We start from the raw sequence: 22,014 nt of genomic DNA, 5'->3' as shown, positions 1-22,014 counted from the left end.
GGAGTCCTTTGCCTATGGATTATTCTTATATTCTGCTCATTTTTCTGTTATATTGTTTCTTATTGATCTTGTAGATTTATTACATTCTAAATACTAGTAGTTTATTGGTTGTATATATTTCAAATTATTTTTATATTTATTCCATTAATACTATGTGTTTGAAAGGGGTGGAAATGTATATCAAAACATAAACTTTTACCTTGACAGGAAATTTTTTAATTTATCAGTTCCATAGCACTTACAACGGGTCAAATATTTTCCTTTAAGTACTTTATACATATTAACTCATTTTAAATTTGATAAAACTCATGAGGAAGGTGAAATAGATGCTATCATTATCCCATAATATTTTTATTGTTACTTCAAAAGTAACAGATTTATTGAGATACAATTTGTTTATCACTTATTTATAAACATAAAGCTCACACTTTTAAAAATTGCACAATTCAGTGGTTTTAGTATATTCACAAAGGTGTGCAACCTTTATACATCCCATTCCATGATAGACTACATTTTATTTATCCATCTATCAGTTTATGGACATTTGGGTTATTCAACTTTTTAGCTATTATGAGTAATGCTGCTATGAACATTTATGTACACATTTTTGTTTAAATATATATTTCCAACTTAAAAAAAAATTTATTTATTTTAATTGGAGGTTAATTACAATATTGTATTGGTTTTGCCATACATCAACATGTATCCGCCACAGGTATACACGTGTTCCCCATCAGGGGTGGAATTGGAATTTCTGAGTTATAAGCTAATTCTAAATTTAATTTTTTGAGGCACTGCAAGACTGCTTTCAAAAGCAGTTGCATCATTTGATATTCCTATCAGTAATGTGTGAGGGTTCCAATTTCTCTACATTGTCCTGATCACTTGTTATTGTCCATCTTTTTTTGTTGTTATAGTTAGCCAAATGGAGATGAAGTGACCTTGCAGGTCTCTGTTCAAATGTTACTTCCTCAGAGAGTCCTTCCCTTATGGCCCTTCTCCATTATTATCTATCACATCTCATTTATATCCTTCAAGTTTTTATAACAATGTGTCTTATTTATTTACTCATTTGATAAGACATCCACTGTATTCTCCATCATGAATGTTGGCTGCATGGATGCATTAATAGCTTCTCTGTCTTATCTCTGATAATTTACAATATCCTCAGTGCTGTTGCTTTAATAATAACAGTTCAGGACATGTAGTTTAAAAGCTAGAATAAATCAAGAGCATCTTGACAATTAACAAAGGTGAATAAACAACTTCATTGGGAACCTCAGTCTTGAATGAATTATGTTACCTTAGAAAGCAATTATAGTTTTCTACGGTGTGTGAAATTGGCAAAATGAAGAGGATTTCTTATATCCTTGATGGCTTCCTTCCATCCTTAAAATTTTCCCCTTTTTTCCTTTTTTTCTAAGTTTAGATCGAACCTGAGTTGAGTGGCTGATTTAGAATCACAAAGTCTTAGAGTTGGAAAGGATGAGAAAAATATCATGTAGCTCATTTTTCTGATTAAGAAACAGGGGTCGGGGGCCTCCCTGGTGGTCTAGTGGGTGAGAATCTGCCTGCCAATGCAGGGGTCATGGGTTCAATTCCTGGTCCAGAAGCTTCACACATGCCATGGAACAACTAAGCCCAGAGTGCCACAACTACTGAGCCGGCGCTCTGGAGCCTGTGAGCCAGTCACTGAGTCCCCGTGCTGTAACTGCTGAAGCCCACTCTCCTAACGGCCTGTATTCTGCAACAAGGGAAGCCACTGCAATGAGCATCCCATGCTCCCCAACGGAGAGTAGACCCTGCTAGCCACAACCAGAGAAAGCCTGTGCGCAGCACTGAAGACCCAGCGCAACCAAAAGCAAATAAATACATCTTAAAACAAAAAGGGGTCAAAAATGAGGGAATTTTTCTCCCAAGGTCACAGAAGAAAAAGTAGAGAAATTATTTTGTTTTATGTTTATTTATGTATTAATAAATACATAAATAAACATAAAACAAATGCCAACAATACATGCTCATGGATTTAAATACAGAAAATGAAAAAAATTCTATCACTTGTAACTCTAGCTTTTATAAGTAATTATTAACATTCAGTGGTATATCTTTCAGGAATTGCTTCTATGCATATTCAGCAATATAAATGTAAATATAACTACTAAATTTGTGGTAATTTGTTGTAGCGGCAATAGAAAACTAATATGCCTAGTATGGAAGGTATTACTGTTGTTGTTGCTTAACTCCTAAGTCGAGTCTGACTCTTTTGTGACCCCACGGACTGTAGCCTGCCAGGTTTCTCTGTCCATGGGGATTTTCACAAGAATATTGGAATGGGTTGTCATTTCCTTCTCCAGGGGAGACTGAAGGATCGAACTGGCATCACCTGCATTGGCAGGCAAATGCTTTACCACTGAGCCACCAGGGAAGCCCGTGAAGGTATTGATACTACTATAAATTATTTGACTAATTACTTATTATTGGGTATTTAGGTTGAATCTATTAATAGGTTTTGTGTATTCATATATTAGCCTGCAAAAGGAACTTCAATAAATAGCTTTGCATCTTCAATATTTCTCACTTGTCTAATTATCTCCTGAGACAAATTCTTAGAGGTGAAATTTCAGAGTCAAAAAATGTTTAAAGGCTTTTGGTACATGCTGTCAATTTGTTCTGAGATTTAAAAATATTTTTATTTTTCACAACTTCACTTCTACTGCTTTGTTTTACCTACCATTGGTTATTTTTTATTCTTTTCAAATATTGATCATATGGTAGATAAAATGTTAGGATTACACTGCTGCTTCAACTTGTATTTCTTTGACCACTCATGGGTTCTGAACATGTTTTAAAGTTCAGGGATTACAAATGGTGACAAGCTAATTGTTCTCTGATGCCAAAGTTATTCACCCTGGTAAATTCTTTATTGTCTAAGCAAATAATGATGAAAAACTTTTTTTAATACTGATACAATTCATATTTATATATACATATAATTACAGCTATATAAAATATAAAGTTATTATATATACATTCAAAAATTTGGAGACAATAACAATATAATCAGTTGCAATCTCATTGTTTATGGGTATGATTTTATGAACTGTTATGTCAGACAGAGCTTGAGAAGTTAGAAACAAAAGCAAGATGTTTGGAAACAAAATCAACTTTTAGTAATATATAAACTAAATCTAGGGCATTTGAATCTTTTTCTTTATTTGATTTTCAGTCAATTTGGGTCATTTCTTTCTTTCTCTCTCTCTTTCTCTCTCTCTCTTTTTTTTTTTTTTTACAAAATAAGAATCTCCGAATAATTACATGACCACATTATTCTTCAGGTCACTGTTTATAATTTCTGTGGTATGTATGTAGGGGGCAGGGGGAGAAGAGATAACTATCAATTAGTAATAATGTTAATACAATACATTCCTTAAAAAATATCTGGGTAAAGTAACTTCGGAAAGAAGGCATTTAAAACTTTTGAAATTAATGGAAGTTAGGGTCATTTCTTTTTCTAAAGACTCCCTGTATTTCACCTTTAAAGGAGACTCTTGAAAGTTAACCAGAAATGTCTTCTACATTCCTATATATACTATCATTCTTGTGCAGATGCTATCACCTCCCTATGAGAGGAAAGGAAGGTCCCTAGAAGGGAAGAAATAAAGGAAGAAAAACATAAACAGTCCTTTAAAAATTAGATCAGCGCATATCTACCCCAGGATATTATCAATGTTAACCTAAAATGTGGAAGCACAAAAATACTTGTTTATTGTAACCTGGGATACATTTTTTTTTTAAACCACTTTCAGGGATTCTTGTGAGAAAGTATGAAAAGTTGAAAAGGCATGATGATATTGTACCAGTTTTTTAAAGAAGAACCTGAAAGCTCAAGTAATTGTGGTACATTCTGGAATGCTGTATTTTAGGCGCTGTCATTTTGATAAAAAAGGAATTAGAGACCATTGTAAATACTTATACCTTCTCAGTGAGTGGTCCTCGCTGCATCATTTATGGAAGGGCTTTTTATAGGTAAGAACTCGCATTTGATGTGATTGTGATCTGCATCTGTCATCATAAGAGCTTGATTTTGTTTTCAGTTTCACAAATAAAAATGACTCAAATTGAAATTTAAGGAGAAACCACCACAGAAACCTTTTGATTAAATCTATCAGAAGGGAGAGCAGTGTGGCTGTTTAGCATTTGATCGTAAATTCTAGTTTCTACTGACCTTCCCGACAGGCTTATGTTTCATACATCTAATGTCCTGAAGTGTTTTCAAAAATGTGGGGATTAAAAATATTCCCACAAAACTTTCCAAACATCTTTTTAAAGGATCTTAAAATTAGTTTAAGAAGACACTCCAGCAAAAGGCTGCTATTACAGAAGTGGTTTTAGAAGGGAAAAATAAGCATCTGTTATTTGGATTTAGAACTTCAAAGCTAGAATTGTTCTTATAAAACAAATAAAAGTTTTCTCATAGTCAATCTTTTTAAACAGTGAGATGAGATGGTGTATTTGCAAAGAAAATGCTTAAGGAAACACTTTACACTATGGTAACAGAATCATTTTGGTCTTTAATAGTTTTTATTGTTAAAACAATAAAACGTACTATACACAATGTATAGTCATGTATGTGGAAAAATTTTAACCCATTATGTATAAAAAGTAAAATTATTCTCACTTTCCCAGGTAAAGGAAACTGTTGGAGCAGTAGTTGTCAATATGGTAGTCTTTATTGCTTATAATCCTTTTGTGTATATTAAAAAGATTCTCTGGAATTTTAAAAAATCTTTACCCACCTTTATTCAGCACAGATTTCCTTAAGCTTAAGATGATTTTCTCATTAGACACAACCAAATTTCAATTCTAAAGCAGCACTATTTCTTGTAGAATAATGGATAAGAGGAAAATTTTACAGTTTAGCTTACGGATAATTACTGGGATTCCTAAGCATTTGAGATAAATTCATTTTTCAAGAATTTAAATGTTTTAGGCTAAATTGGTAGTAAATTGTAATACAAATTCCAATGAAAACATAGTCATAGTTTTGTTGTAACCCTATCTTTATTATAACTCTTTCTGTATTATTTGTAACATACTCCTGTAACAGGTATTGAAGACTGAGGTGGTACATTTCTTCTTCCTTTGTTGCTGGATCAAAAGCTGGTTTAAGTGTCATTTTTTTGATTACCTGAAAATCTAAAATAAATTATGAAATTTTATATTGGGCTAGAAAGTTAAAAACACACACACACACACTTGTCACATTACAACTGACCTTGAACAACCTGAGTTTGAACTTTGGGAGTCCACTTATATGCAGACTTTTTCAACAGTAAACACTGCAGTACTATACAATTGGTGGCTGGTTGACTCTGTAGATGCAGAGCTGAGGATATGGAGGAAACAAATATATGAAGGGCTGACTATAGGGTATATGGATACTTTCCACTGTGTGGAGGAGGGTTAGCACTCCAACCTCCATGTTGTTCAAGGATTGACTGCGTTTTGTATTCTGTAATTTTTAGACTTAGCTGAAAAGATTAAAAGTACTTAACCTTATGTAAAGTACATTTGTGATTTTTTAAAATGGTGTTTTAGTATTATCTATGACTTATCAAGTGTTAGATGAAGTTACTTTTTCTGTGTGTTTGGAGAGTTACATTGTATTAATACTTAGTATCTTGTATAATGTGGATACTTAATAGAAAGTTTAACTTGATTTATCATACCCACTGGATTCCTCTTCTGAAAACTCTGAGGTGTGATATAAACTCTCCATTGTGGATCTTCTAAACTCTCCTAAAGAAAAAAGATGTATACATTTAATGTTTTATCTCAAATACAGTTTACAGTTCTTACGAGTTTGAACCTGGAAATCCCTTTTCGGGGTATCTGGTGTCTCAGACAGTAAAGAAACTGCCTGCAATGCAGGAGACCCAGGTTTGATCTCTGGGTTACAAAGATCTCCTGGAAAAGAGAATGGCAACCCACTCCAGTATTCTTGCTTGGAGAATCCCTTGGACAGAGGAGCTTGGCGGGCTACAATCCATGGGGGTCACAAAGAACTGGACACACTGAGGGATTAACATAATACAACAACTCTTACCCGTATCACCTGTGTGTAATGTAATGTTATATAAACACAGCTGTTATGTATCACTTGTGTTACAGAGAATATTGGTCAAAGATGGCCACAATGATATCTCCCACTCTGCATGTTCCTTAGAAGTATGACCTTGCCATTTCCCCTTCAAAAGGTAGAATCCAATTTCCCTCCTGCTGAAACTGAGCTAGGCTTTGGACTCTTTTGTAATCAATAGCATGTGGAGGAAGTGACTGCATGACTTCTGAAGCTAAATCAGAAAAAGCTATGCTGCTTCCATTCAGTTCTCTTAAGATGCTTGCTTTGGAGGAAGCCAGTTGCCATATAAGAAATCCTACCACCCTGAAATTGCCGTCCTGCAAGGCCATGTATAGATGCTCCAGTTGACAGTCCCAGATGACCTTCTAACCATCCCACCAAAGTTCCAGTCAGTTAGCAAATCCACCCATCTGTCAGTTGAGTATCATCACTAGGTAACCTCAACTGATGTCCAGCCAAGCCATACTGGAGTTCCTAACCCACAGAATTCTTGTGATATATGAAACAGCAACCGGAATAGCCACTGTTTGGGGATCAGATGACTCGTTAAACAAAAACTGAGAAGGACAATTAATTTAGAGACCGATATAAAGCATCCAAATAAATAAGATTTAGGAAACTTAGACATGAATTGATACACTAGGTTGTTACTTAACCTTCTTATCTGCCCTTCCACTTTTGACTTGAAGGCACTGGGATGTATCTAACAAGATGCTCTTTATCCTTGCTGATGACAGGTGTCCACGTGCCCCTTCATTTCCTGCATTCTACTTTTCATAAGGTTTGGCACATTTCATATTTGGTCCCTATCTCTCACCACAGCTCCTGAAATATTTCCACTGTATTCTCACTTTATTTTCTGAAGTTTCTTTTCCTGTCTTGCTCTGACAGAAACCTGGCTGTCCTCTGAGGATACTGCCAGCCCAGAAACCCTTTTACTTTTTCTTTTCCTTGGTCCTCTTACTATTGGACGTGGAGAAGGGCAGGTGTCCTCCTCCCTATTATTCTCTTTCAGGGCACCTGCCTTCCCTTCTTCTCTTCCTGAAACTCACGTCGTCGGTTACATACTCAACTACTGTTGTGATCTCCCTGCAGCTGCAGTATTCTCAGTCCATTGGATCATTGGCTTATTGTCACTTTCTGACTACTTTCTTAATGTAGCAATTTAAATGTTCATGCAGAAGACTCTTTTGCCCTGGATCTCAATTCTTTGAGCTCTGTTCTTTTAGGCTGTGTCTTTACCTTACTGCAGCCACCAGCTCCCATGCTCATTCTCAAACTTCGCCACTACCAATAACTGCAGGCCCCCTCAGTTACCTGCATTCAACTAGCTGACTACCAGCTTTCATCCTTTCTAGATCACTCCTCTATTACCCCACCACCAGCAGTTCTTCAACCCTACTGGGATTTCCAGTTCTATCATCTTTTCATTGTTCCTCTCTGTTTTGATTTCCTCTTTCCCTTCTTTGAACCATTTAAATTCCATGGTCATTCACCCTCTTGCATAAGCGCTGACTTCCTTACCCTCTTCTCACTTTGTTGTACTCACTTGACAAAACTATAACCCTAGGTAAATCCAACATGCTGCCTATTCCTGTCCTGAAGCATAAGACTCAGCTGGAAAAACATACAAGTGGGTCTCACTTTAAATTCATGGTCACAGACAATAGAGGGAACCCTTCACGGCTTCCCAGGTGGCATAGTGGTAAAGAATCTGCCTGCCAATACAGGAGACGCATGATATGCAGGCTCAATCGCTGGATTGGGGAGATCCCTGGGAGTAGAAAACGGCAACTCAGTCCAGTATGCCTGCTCGGAGAATTCCATGGACAAAGGAGCCTGGTAGGCTACAGGTCCCAAAGAGTTGGACAAGACTGAGCCTGCATGCATGTCATGTCATTAATATGTTCAGGCCATCCTATTAACATTCCTAAGTCCATTCATTCTTCCACTTTCCTAGATGACTTATTTACTCTTTTTTTTTTTCCATTTTCCAAAACCTACAACTCTCCATATGCATCATAATCCTCATCTGATGATTTATTTTCCATTTTCATAGAGGAAATAAAACATAGTAGGAAAAAGCTTCTACAAGCTCTGTGTCAAGAGTTATTCTCTTAATTCTGTCCTGTATGTTTCATGCCCCCATGCTCCTATCTAAGGCCAACCCCGCTACTTCTTTACTAGATCTCATTTTCTCTTGAATACACAAGACATGGCTCCAGTAATTCCTTTTGTCTTTCACTTATCAGTTTTTTTGTACTCCACTAAACCTTCCCCATCAGCATGTACAGATTTGGTTGAAGACACATGAATAAGTTCTCATCAATGAGTGTGGACAGAATGAAATACACTGCTTCTGGGTCTGAGCATTAGGCAATGGGCATTCATTTCTCCTTAAACTTTCCATTTCCTCAATCTTGAACATGGAAAATTATGATTTGGTTCCAACCATGCAGATGATAATGACATCCAAGTCAGTGGTTCTCAACTGGATGATTTTTCTCCACAGGGAAGACTGGGAAACATCTGCAGATATTTTTGTTGTTAAAACTGGTAGGTGGAAGTGCAATTGGCATCTAGTGGGTAGAGACCAAGGATGCTGCTAAATATCTGACAATGCTCATGACAGACATTCCATTCTCCCCAACAAAAAAATTATTCACCTCAAAATTTTAATAGTGCAATATTGAGAAACCCTGCCCTGGAGGATGGTGGAGCAATAAGACAGAAGGTCAGGACCTTCTGAATGCCTGTGGGACTACCTTGTAAATGTAGACAGCTCACTTCAGGATTAGGGAAGAAACAAACTTGCCTATACTTGAGCTACTGTACCTTTGGGACTCTTTGTAATAGAAGCTTAGCCTTTACTTTAACTAATATATTTCATCACTCTTTGAAGTAAAGAACTACCTTGGGCTTCTCAGTTGAATATTTTCAATGCATCACAATATAGAGAACCATCCAGACATCCTAATGCCTGTTTTATACTATCTAATGTCTTCAATCCAGCATTCCCTTTGGTTTGGCAGGGTGTAACAATATTTCTTGCACCCCATTCCAGTACTCTTGCCTGGAAAATCCCATGGACAGAGGAGCCTGGTAGGCTGCAGTCCACATGGAGTGGCTAGGAGTCGGACACGACTGAGCAACTTCACTTTCACTTTTCACTTTCATGCATTGGAGAAGGCAATGGCAACCCACTCCAGTGTTCTTGCCTGGAGAATCCCAGGGACAGGGGAGCCTGGTGGGCTGCTGTCTCTGGGGTTGCACAGAGTCGGACACGACTGAAGCAATAGCAGCAGCAGTAGCAGTAACAATATTTCTTAAACTGGAGAAATTGTTCCTGGACTTTCCAACTTTGAAATTATACCTGGCTGGTCTCAAATAATTGTTTAACATTCATTTCCCAGGTGTTGAGCCAAGGTGATTTTTATTGTGAAATATTTCCAAGTAGATTCTCTGAGAAGAATAACTGTATGCACAGCTTTTCTTTTACTCAACTTGGGTCACAGTTTCTGGTTTAAATAAAAGACATTCACACTCGCTGTGTGTTCTTCAGTCACTCAGTCATGTGCGACTCTTTCTGACCCTAGGGACTGCACCACACCAGGCTTCCCGGTCCTTCACCATCTCTTGGAGCTTGCTCAAACTCATGTCCATTGAGTTGGTGATGCCATCCAACCATCTTGTCCTGTCATCCCCTTTTCCTCCTGCCTTCAGTCTTTTGCAGTTCCAGGGTCTTTGCTAATAACTCAGCTCTTCGCATCAGGTGGCCAAAGTATTGGAGCTTCAGCTTAAGCATCAGTCCTTCCAATAAATATTCAGGATTGATTTCCTTGAGGATTGACTGGCTTGATCTCCTTGTAGTCCAATGGACTCTCAAGAGTCTTTTCCAACATCACAGCTCGAAAGCATCAACTCTTTAGTGCTCAGCCTTCTTTACGATCCAGCACTCACATCCACACATGACTACTGGAAAAACCATAGCTTTGACTATCCAGACCTTTGCTGGCAAAGTAATGTCTCTGTTTTGGTTGGTTACACTGCCTAGGTTGGTCATAACTTTTCTTCCAAGGAGCAAGCATCTTTTAATTTCATGGCTGCAGTCACCATCTGCAGAGATTTTGGAGCCCAAAAAAATAAGTCTGTCACTGTTTCCATGGTTTCCCCATCTGTTTGCCATAAAGTGATGGGACCAGATGCCATGATCATCATTTTTTGAATGCTGAGTTTTAAGCCAGCTTTTTCACTCTCCTCTTTCACTTTTATCAAGAGGCTCTTTAGTTCCTCTTCACTTTTTGGCATTAGGATGGTGTCATCTGCATATCTGAGGTTATTGATATTTCTCCTGGCAATCTTGATTCCAGCATGCACTTCATCCAGCCCAGCATTTTGCATGATGTACTCTGCATATAAGTTAAACAAGTAGGGTGACAATGTACAGCCTTGATGTACTCCTTTCCCAATTTGAAACCAGTCTGTTGTTCCATGACCAGTTCTAACTGTTGCCACTTGACCTGCATACAGGTTTCTCAGGAGGCAGGTCAAGTGGTCTGGTATTCCCATCTCTTTTAGAATTTTCTACAGTTTGCTGTGATCCACACAGTCAAAGGCTTTAGCATAGTCCATTAAGCAGAAGTAGATGTTTTTCTGGAATTCTTTTGTTTTTTTTCCAAGGCCCAACAGATGTTGGCAATTTGATCTCTGGTTCCTCTGCCTTTTCTAAATCCAGCTTGAACATCTGGAAGTTCACAGTTCACGTACTGTTGAAGCCTAGCTTGAAAAATTTTGAGCTAATGTGTGAGATGAGTGCAATTGTGTGGTAGTTCGAACATTCTTTGGCATTGCCTTTCTTTGGGATTGGAATGAAAACTGACCTTTGCCAGTCCTGTGGCCACTGCTGAGTTTTCCAAATTTGCTGGCATATTGAGTGCAGCACTTTCACAGCATTATCTTTCAGGATTTGAAATAGCTCAACTGAAATTCCATCACCTCCACTAGCTTTGTTCGTAGTGATGCTTTCTAAGGCCCATTTGACTTTGTACTCCAGGATGTTTGGCTCTAGGTGAGGGATCACATCATCGTGATTATCTGGGTCACTAAGGTCTTTTTTGTATCGTTCTTCTGTGTATTCTTGCCACCTCTTCTTAATATCCTCTGCTTCTATTAGGTGCATACCATTTCTGTCCTTTATTGTTCCCATTTTTGCATGGAATGTTCCCTTGGTATCTCTAATTTTCTTGAAGAGATCTCTAGTCTTCCCCATTCTGTTGTTTTCCTCTATCTCTTTGCATTGTTCACTTAGGAAGGATTTTTTTTTTTAATCTCTGCTTGCTATTCTTTGGAACTCTGCATTCAGATGGACATATGTTTCCTTTTCTCCTTTGCCTTTTCTTATTTTCTTTTCTCAGCTATTTTTAAGGCCTTCTCAGACAACCATTTTGCCTCTTTGCATTTATTTTTCTTGGGATGGTTTTGATCATGGCTTCCTGTATAATGAACCTCCATCCATAGTTCTTCAGGCACTCTATCAGATCTAATCTCTTGAATCTATTTGTCATTTCCACTGGATAATCATAAGGGATTTAATTTAGGTCATACCTGAATAGTCTAGTGGTTTCCCCCACTTTCTTCAATTTAAGGAGTTCATGATCTGAACCACAGTCAGCTCCTGGTCTTGTTTTTGTTGACTGTATAGAGCTTTCCCATCTTTGGCTGCAAAGAATATAATCAATCTGATTTCATTGTTGACCATCTGGTGATGCCCATGTGTAGAGTCGTTTCTTGTATTGTAGGAAGAGGGTGTTTGCTATGATCAGTGTGTTCTATTGGCAAAATTCTGTTAACTTTTGCCCTGTTTCATTCTGTACTCCAAGACCAAACTTGTCTGTTACTTCAGGTATCTCTTGACTTCCTACTTTTGCATTCCAGTCCCCTATGTTGAAAGGGACATCTTTTTTTCCACTGTCATAGGAAACCTTAACAAAGGTTAACTTACATAAAGGAAGATATGAAGTTATCATCCAGGTGTTTGGAGGTTTCTGTTCACTTGCAATAAGGTGAGAATCATGGGACGGTTGACTCTTGGTTCCATCTTGTAAAAGCACTCAATTTAATTCCCAACCTAGTTTTCCTGCTGTAGGTCTGACTTAAGGTCTGATCTGAGATGTTTGACCTATAGGTCTTCAAGAAAGCTGGAAGATTAGGACCCATATCACTCCAGCAAGGGAGACCAGAAACAATGCAAACTTGAGAGTGTGGCATTTGCTTACACCGCTTACCATTTCAATAGAAACAAGTATCTCCTTGTTAATAACAGTGAAAGTGAAAGCGTTAGTTGTGTCCAACTCTTTGAGACCCCATGGATTGTAGCCTGCCAGGCTCCTCTGTCCCTGGAATTCTCCAGGTGAGAATACTGGAGTGGGTTGCCATTCCCTTCTCCATAGGATCCACCCCACCCAGGAATCAAACCTGGGTCTCCTGAGTCGTACGCAGATTCTTTACCATCTGAGCCAAAGACTCTCAAAGCATAGATTCCCATAAGTGAGCAAGAAAAGGATCTGATTTCACCAGCTTTTAGCTTAACCTTGTACCAAAGAGCAATAGAATAAGTCAACGATGCTGAATTGCAATAAACCTACAATCCCATTCCTTTACACAAAGACAATGGCATATAATTTTCATATAATACAGTATGATACACAAATGAGATTTTAAAAATGCTATCTGTAAGTGAGTATAAATTGAAAGGGAAAAGATGTTACCTGGTAGTTCTGTGGCTGAAAAGGTGAATGAAATTTTATCATTTTGTCATGCAAAACATCTTAATGGTCTTAACAGAAAAGGGTAAATAATAACTCATATGTAAAGGTTGTGTCAGAGTTTATAGACTAGACCCCTGGTAATGGATTCAACCTTTCCACAACAAATCAAAAGTATTGTTGTATGCTCACATGAATATACAGCAGTCATTATCTTAAATTTAAAACTCACTATAAGCAGCAAACACATCGAGCAGGATATGAAGGCTGTATTGTATCAGTGTGGTCTGCAGAGAATTTCTTCATAAGGTTTTTGCCTTGTTGAAATATGTGTTGCAGTTCAAAGCTAAAGGGATTACTTCTGAATAGTCATCATAGAGGTTGATTACGTTCGTATATTATATTTAGCTGGACCCTGCAGGCTATTACTCCATTAGGTCTGCTGGTCCTGCTATTGTCAAAAAGTTGATCACCTCCTGTTAAAAGACTGTGCTTTCTGTTGACCTTATCAAAATGTCTCAAAGGGTTTTGTTAAAAATAAAATTCAGATTGTGTTTTATGAAAATGATTAAGAATAAATACCATGTATGAAAACTGCTCGTATCTTCTGGGTGACTGTAGCATTATGACATTGTTAACGAGGAGCTTATATTTTACTTTTGCATTGCAGCACAATTTACTTAAAGACATAGATTCAATTTTAGTAGAAATAGCTCTTTTTCATGCTGAGAGTAGAGTCTCAGAAACCGATTTCCAAAAAATGAGAAGTCACTACCCCTGCCCCATGTATTCACAGCATATAGAATTAACACCATGGAAGTAAGCCCAGTATATCAGCATTGATACAGTAGTACATCTACAATGGCCTATTACAATGTGGTTTTAAAAGGTAACTCTACTGAGAACAGAGTATATACACTGAAATTTGTCATTCACACTTGATAATCAGAAAATCACTTTAAATAAACAAATTAAAATTTAACTGCTTATCCTCTAGACAGCATTATATCATTTCATTCAGTTAATCACAACAGTAGAAAAATTTTAAAGAAGCGAGTTGAATATATATATACACTTATAATCCTGAGTCCAATTGCCAATATAAGGCATATTTTAATAAACTTGACTTTTAACCTATGTCATTAGGAATGAGCTACAGATTAAGTAACAAAATGAAATTAGATCTTGGACAAAGATATTGACAGGGGTGGTTTTATTATTTAAAATAACCTATATAAAATTTTCACTAGAATCACATTACAAAAGCTTTCCTTTGGGAACCAAGATGATTTTGAAGCTATCTCAACTGAATGGCTCATCTCTGAATTATTATTCCCAGGAGTGGTGATGGGTTGGCACAGACATGTCCTTTTGGGCATGGTCCTCCTTGTAACTGATGGTGTGTAAAATGGCTGGTCAGAGATACAGCCTGTGAGCCTGGAGTGCAGCCAGACACCATTATGGCCTAATTAGCACTGTTCTCTCATCGACTGAACTCTTCAGCAAGGGGAAGCTTCCTCATATTCCTTGTACTCACTCGCCTTTAGCCACCTCACTCGATACTCACAACGGAGGACGAGTGGGTATCGGTCAGGAGGAAGCAGATGGCACATTCAACTGGGATTCTGAAGAGACATTAATGCAGGGGCCGTTAAGAGACAAGGGCATTAAATGCTGAAGAGAGCGTGGAGAAAACGGAACCCTCTTATACTGGTGGTGGGAATGCAAACTGATGCAACCACTCTGGCGAACAGTATGCTGCTGCTGCTGCTGCTAAGCTGCGTCAGTCGTGTCCGACTCTGTGTGACCCCATAGATGGCAGCCCACCAGGCTCCTCTGTCCCCGGGATTCTCCAGGCAAGAATACTGGAGTGGGTGGCCATTTCCTTCTCTGGGAGAACAGTATGGAGATTCCTTAAAAAAACTAGAAATAAAACTACTATACAACCCAGAAATTCCACTACTGGGCATATACTCTGAGGAGACCAGAATTGAAAAATACACAGGTACCCCAGCGTTCACTGAAGCACTGTTTACAACAGATAGGACATGGAAGCAACCTAGATGTCCATCGGCAGATGAATGGATAAGGAAGTTGTGGTATATATACACAGGGGAATATTACTCAGCTGTAAAAAGAAACGTATTTGAGTCAGTTCTAATGAGGTGGATGAACTTAGAACCTATTATACAGAGTTCTGAAGTAAGTCAGAACAAGAAAGACAAATATCACATATTAACACATATATATGGAATCTAGAAAGGTGGTACCAATGATCCTGTGTGCAGGGCAGCAAAGGAGACACAAAGAACAGACTTTTGGTCTCAGTGGAAGGAGAGGGTGGGATGCTTTGAGAGAATAGCATTGAAACATACACATTACCACATGTAAAATATCCAGGGGAAGTTGGTTATACCACACAGGGCACCCAAAGCCAGCGCTTTGTGACAACTTGGAGGGCTGGGGGTGGAGGGAGGCGGGAGGGGGGTTCAGGAGGGAGGGGACATATGTATGCCTATGGCCGATTCATGTTGATATATGGCAAAAACAATCACAATACTGTAATTATCCTCCAATTAAAATGAATTAAAAAGAAGAGAGAGAGAGATAAGAGCAGAACTTGAACAACAAAGGATGCTGAGGCACTCAGGGACTGGCAGTGGAAGGATGCTACACCATTATCTTCCCCAGGCCAAGAGTAAAGAGGAAGAGGAGGGAGTTATTGGACTCGGGAGTGAGGGATGAAAGTTTAGAACAGGGCTCACCCAACCGAGCCTAGAAGCGGCTGTGGTGTCACAGATGTCAGGACAGAGCTGAAGTCAGGGGTAAGTGCAAAACTCTTGACCTTTTTACCACATAACCTCTATTCCCTGGCTGATGACTCCTTTGGATAAATCCAAACTAGGAAGACAGAAGGCAATGAAGTTGTGAGATGCAGTCTGAAGTCAGTCTCCTGGGATACACAGCAAAGTGTGAGAATGGATTTTGTGTGTGAGAGAGAAAGAAATTGCATATAATAATCACAAAGTGCAAATGTCACCAGTTTGGCCATGTGAAGTATGGTTTAAGTGTCAACATCCTTGATGGTAGCATATGATTTGATGCTTCTTTTTTCTCTTGATTTTCTTTCCCTTTTCTCTTTTTTCACCCCTACCCCCGTTTTCGGTAATACTGGTTTGTCATTCATGGAACTTCTCATTTTATAGTCTATACCAATTCTGTGAACAAAAGCCTGAGATTACAGAGTTAATCCCACTTTACCACACAAACAAACCAAAAACAACAATGAAAACCAACCAAACAATCCCCACCCTTGACCAAAACAAAACAAAACCATCAACATTTTCTTGGTAATACTTTCCTACTTTTTGTTAACAAACATGGTAATCCGTTCCATTGGTGTTTTGAGGCAGAAATCATGATGTGGTTATTCTATATCTGATGAGTGTAACGTCAAGATATAACAGATTTTAAACCAGGACACATCTTTTAAGTTTGGGTAGACTTGGTAGATGCTCTTAAACTGACCTGTAGTCTTTTATATTGCAGGTTCTCAGTTCAGCTCAGTTCAGTCCCTCAGTTGTGTCCGACTCTTTACGACCCCATGGACTGCAGCACGTCCGTCAGGCCTCCCTGTTCATCACCAACTCCCAGAGTTCACTCAAACTCATGCCCATTGAGTCAGTGATGCCATCCAGCCATCTCATACTCTGTCATCCCCTTCTCCTCCTGCCTTCAATCTTTCCCAGCATCAGGGTCTTTTCAAATAAGTCAGTTCTTCACATCAGGTGGCCAAAGTACTGGAGTTTCAGCGTCAACATCAGTCCTTCCAATGAATATACAGGACTGATTTCCTTTAGGATGGACTGCTTGGATCTCCTTGCAGTCCACGGGACTCTCAAGAATCTTCTCCAACACCACAGTTCAAAAGCATCAAGTCTTCGGTGCTCAGCTTTCTTTATAGTCCAACTCTCACAACCATACATGACTACTGGAAAAACCATAGCCTTGACTAAATGGACCTTTGTTGGCAAAGTAATGTCTCTGCTTTTAATGGCAACCCACTCCAGTATCCTTGCCCAGAAAATCTCATGGACAGAGGAGCCTGGTGGGCTGCAGTCCATGGGGTCGCAAAGAGTTGGGCACAAATAAGCGACTAACACTAACACTAGGTTGGTCATAACTTTTCTTCCAAGGAGCAAGAGTCTTTTAATTTCATGGCTGGAGTCACCATTGCAGTGATTTTGGAGACCCCCCAAAATAAAGTCTGTCACTGTTTCTCCATCTATTTGTCATGAAGTGATGGGACTGGATGCCATGATCTTAGTTTTCTGAATGTTGAGCTTTAGGCCAACTTTTTCACTCTCCAGTTTCACTTTCATCAAGAGGCATTTTAGTTCTTCTTCACTTTCTGCCATAAGGATGGTGTCATCTGCATATCTGAGGTTATTGATATTTCTCCCAGCAATCTTGATTCCAGCTTGGGCTTCTTCCAGCCCAGCATTTCTCATGATGTACTCTGCATATAAGTTAAATAAGCAGGGTGACAATATACAGCCTTGACATACTCCTTTTCCTATTTGGAACCAGTCTGTTGTTCCATGTCCAGTTCTAACTGTTGCTTCCTGACCTGCATACAGGTTTCTCAAGAGGCAGGTCAGGTGGTCTGGTATTCCCATCTCTCTCAGGATTTTCCACAGTTTATTGTGATCCACACAGTTAAAGGCTTTGGCATAGTCAATAAAGCAGAAATAGATGTTTATCTGGAACTCTCTTCCTTTTTTGATGATACAGCGGATGTTGGCAATTTGATCTCTGGTTCCTCTGCCTTTTCTAAAACCAGCTTGAACATCTGTAAGTTCACGGTTCATGTATTGCTGAAGCCTGGCTTGGAGAATTTTGAGCATTACTTTACTAGCTCGTGAGATGAGTTCAATTGTGTGGTAGTTTGAACATTCTTTAGCATTGCCTTTCTTTGGGACTGGAATGAAAACTGACCTTTTCCAGTCCTGTGGCCACTGCTGAGTTTTCCAAATTTGCTGGCATACTGAGTGCAGCGCTTTCACAGCATCATCTTCCAGGATTTGAAATAGCTCAACTACAATTCCATCACCTCTACTAGCTTTGTTCATAGTGATGCTTCCTAAGGCCCACTTGACTTTGCATTCCAGGATGTCTGGCTCTAGGTGAGTGATTATCTGGGTCATGAAGATATTTTTTGTATAGTGCTTCTGTGTATTCTTGCCACCTATTCTTAATATCTTCTGTTTCTGTTAGGTCCATACCATTTCTGTCCTTTCTTGAGCTCATCTTTGCATGAAATGTTCCCTTGATATCTCTCATTTTCTTGAAAAGATCTCTAGTCTTTCCCATTCTATTGTGTTCCTCTATTTCTTTGCACTGATCACCAAGGAAGGCTATCTCTCCTTGCTATTCTTTGGAACTCTGCATTCAAATGGGTATATCTTTCCTTTTCACTTCTTTTCTTTTCTCAGCTATTTTAAGGCCTCCTCAGACAGCCATTTTCTTTTTCCATTTCTTTTTCTTGGGGATGGTCTTGATCCCTGTCTCCTGTACAATGTCATGAACCTCCATCCATAGTTCATCAGGCACTCTGTCTATCAGATCTAATCCCTTGAATCTATTTCTCACTTCCACTGTATAATCGTCAGGGATTTGATTTAGGTCATACCATTACAAGTTCTGGTATTAGCAGTTCCGCTTTCAAAGGCTTCCATTAATATTTGAAGTCTATTAAAATTTATACAAGGATCAGAAGTATATTCAAACTCAAAATTATAGCTTTTTTTCCCCCTTAAGCATCATTATCTTAAATACAGAATGGAGCCAAACCGGATGAAGAATTGAATTGATTGCATTGACACAGTATTATCCTGCATTTCTTTTTCAAGATATCTAAACTTTTAATGAGAGTATCTGATTCACATCTATCAATCTGCCCTGACACTTTCTTAAGATAAATAAATACAGTGGTGATGTCTTCATACCATTTAAAAAATTTCTCCAGTGAATGCCACATTACAGATTCTGCATTATTTTCTAGTCAAGATGGAATAAACCAAAATCAGATTAATGTTTTCTATGAAACCACCCCCTTTCTCCCTCCCAAACCCTGTAAATCTCCCACTCTAAATCTAGTAAATCAGAATCTGCAATTTAAAAGGATACCAAGGTCATCTGCTTGCTCACTAAAGTTTGACATTCGCTGTTTTGTATAGATTTCTTCTTTCTTATATCTACTATTTAACATTGGAGCAAAACAGCCCATTTGGTAAGAGGAGGAAGGAGACCAGGTTGCCTTTTGTTCAGCTGCAACATTCAGATCATGAGTAAAAATGAAATTCGTTTCCGTGGATTGAGAGTGTATTTTGTATGAAGAGATATGATAGAACCTTTCAAATTTTATAAATTAAAAAATCGTATCCTAATTATTGTCAGATATTGCATTTTATTGAACAGTAGATGATGAACAATGGGTGTGTTAGTTTCTGTTGTGCAACAAGGTAATTCAGTTGTACACACATAATACATAGATATATATTCTTTTTCATATTCTATTTGATGCATGTTAAATTGCTTCAGTTGTGTCTGACTCTTTGTGACTCCATGGACTGTAGCTCGCCAGGCTCCTCTGTCCATGGGGTTCTCCAAGCAAGAATACTGGAGTGGGTTGCTATGCCTCCCTCCATGGGATCTTCCCGACCCAGGAATAGAACCCGCATCTCCTGCATTGGCAGGCACGTTCTTTACCACTAGCACCAACTGGGAAGGCCATATTCACCCTCACTCCAGTGAATTCGAAAGGAGGAAGGTGAGTAACAGGAGAGCCTCTTAGGTAGCCGTATTGTGTTAGGCTCAGAGAGGAAGATTTATTTGACCTTGAGAAGAACTGCTGTGGAAAGGCTGTCAAGTTCCTAATTGTTGTTTGCCTATTTTCTCGTCTTCTAGAGATGGTTTCTAAAGTAGTGGTTTAAAAAATTTGCAACATGCCCCAGGGATCTCCCTGAAGACCACTAACAGGACAATGGCTTGGGCAATGAGGAAGTTAAGCCAGGGTTTCCATCGGGTGTGTTGCTGCCTTTATTTCATTATACTTTGACTCAGCCCCTAATGGATTCAGCTTCATAAAGTCAGAAAAAGAGAGAAAGAAAAGCAATTTATTCATGTTTTCACTGGAACTCACTGCAGACATGAAATTTCTCTAAAAATGCAAATCATTTGGTGCAACACAAGAGAAACTCGGTAACTAAAGCTCTTAGAGGAAAGCCCTTTCCCAGAGCTAATGTTCTTCCGCCCAGTGATTGAATAAATCGATCCATTTATTACAACATCTTCACTTAAGTTTTTTTTTTTTAATCCCTAGATAAATGTGTCTAAGAGTACTAGAGGACTTTTCTTTATCACTAAGAAAATTGATTACACTTGTTAATTTGGCTTTTAATCCTAGATATAGCAAAACAAATACCATAAACAAGTGTACAAGAAATCAATATAGATCTGTTCAATATCAGATTGATCAGAAAAGGATTTAGTAAGATTGTAAGATGTAAAATGCCAATGTACAAACAAAGCCCTTACTTATGTAATATGGCTTTAGACAAGCTCTGGATCTGAGAGAAACTATTTCTGAAAACAGAAATGGTGTGCTTTTGTTGCATTAGAGAGAAATCCCCAGAAGGCCTACCTATCCAAGGTATTTAATGTGAATATTTGTTTCTAAATGATTTCTTTTCTTTTGTCCAGCCAATCTTGTTAATTCACGGAGCACCCTATCACAGGGTCTTCATGTACACTTAACAAGTGTAAGGTTGGTCATAAAAAATAGATAAAACAACATTCTTAAAAGCTCAGATATCACAAGGAAAGGTTGTCAGCCATTCTTTTCAGAGAAGGTGAGGACAATGAGAAATAAAAAGTGTACGCAAAGGCTTCTGAAATGCTGCTTAGACCACCTCTGGGTCTAAAACCACAGGTGTTTTGTAGAACCCAAATAGCAATCCAATTGCTCAGTGAACACTTTTGATGAAGCATATTTTAAATTCCCCTTGTATAAAAATGAGTGAGAAGATTAATGCTACTTTACTGTTCAAGTGACACAAATTTTGAACAGGGCTTTTCCAATAGTGGGTAGAGCTTATGTTGAACACACACTGTGTCTGTCCACTGGTAATCCCTTTTCAGTTGTCATTCATTCAACAGATATTCACTGAGTACCACCTGAGTGAAAAATATACATTTGGGAGTGACAGATGCTGGGGTACAGTTGGTAGCAGCATTCAGGTGAGATGGATTCAGGAGTCCATGGCTGGGGAGAGGGTTGTAGTGGAGGACTCAGCATGATTTTCTGTACTAGTACCTGGTCTTCAGAGAAGAAGTGAGAGTCTTATGTACAATTTGTTAAAGCAATTAATAGCGCTATATGAAAGGAGAGAAGGTTAGCACTTCCCTGGACAAGGATGGAAGAGGTCCTCAGGCCTGCCAACACACATATGACTGCCAACACAGGAGACGTGGGTTCAATCCCTGGGTCAGGAAGATGCCCCAGAGGAGGAAATGGCAACCCACTCCAGTATTCTTCCCTGGAGAATATCATGGACAGAGGAGACTGGCAGGCTACAGTCCAAGGAGTTGCAAAGAGCTGGTCAAGACTGAATGACTAAGCAACAAACAACTATGAGGGAGCAGAGGGTCTGGGAAAAAAAAATACTAACACATTAAAAGAATACATATAAATGCATTTAAGTGCTTGTATCAGGGAACATAAGCCTGTTGGGCTTCCCATGGTCAGACTCAGAATCTTTGATAGGTTGACTGGTGGGTCAAATACTTGAGGAGCAAAGAATCTCGTGTTAAGAGTTTGTATCCTTAATGTGTGTACATTACACACCTGCATGTGTATTTTGACTCAAACATAAGTCATTTTTGAAAAAATTTTTGTGGTTTGAATATAAGTATGTAATCACAATTTTTTGTAATCTTCGGATTATAGGCTTTTCTCTTCTGAAATGTAATATATTCATCCCTGTACCTTGCATGGTATCTTCAGTTCAGTTCAGTTCAGTTCAGTTCAGTCACTCAGTCATGTCC

General features: G+C 38.6%; 1 protein-coding gene and 1 non-coding gene across 2 annotated transcripts in view; one reads left to right on the top strand and one right to left on the bottom strand.

Annotated features, from left to right (window-relative positions):
* Positions 1 to 5,165: 5,165 nt before the first annotated feature.
* The window catches only part of TTC29 (tetratricopeptide repeat domain 29), a 258,377-nt gene continuing 241,528 nt past the window's right edge, over positions 5,166 to 22,014 (bottom strand). Inside the window, exons 10-11 of the mRNA XM_052654935.1 lie at positions 5,730 to 5,799; positions 5,166 to 5,196 (exon numbers count right to left, since the gene is read on the bottom strand). Of these exons, the coding sequence (XP_052510895.1) occupies positions 5,166 to 5,196; positions 5,730 to 5,799 (101 nt within the window). The remainder of the gene's footprint in view (positions 5,197 to 5,729; positions 5,800 to 22,014) is intronic.
* LOC128062706 (U6atac minor spliceosomal RNA) lies at positions 21,340 to 21,467 on the top strand. Its single transcript, XR_008200856.1, has one exon. It is a non-coding gene; the product is annotated as a U6atac minor spliceosomal RNA (small nuclear RNA).

Source organism: Budorcas taxicolor, chromosome 17 (assembly GCF_023091745.1).
Source record: "Budorcas taxicolor isolate Tak-1 chromosome 17, Takin1.1, whole genome shotgun sequence".
Taxonomy (NCBI): Eukaryota; Metazoa; Chordata; class Mammalia; order Artiodactyla; family Bovidae; genus Budorcas; species Budorcas taxicolor.
The sequence above is the reverse complement of the archived record's forward strand: the minus strand, read 5'-3'. Positions and strand labels throughout refer to the sequence as shown.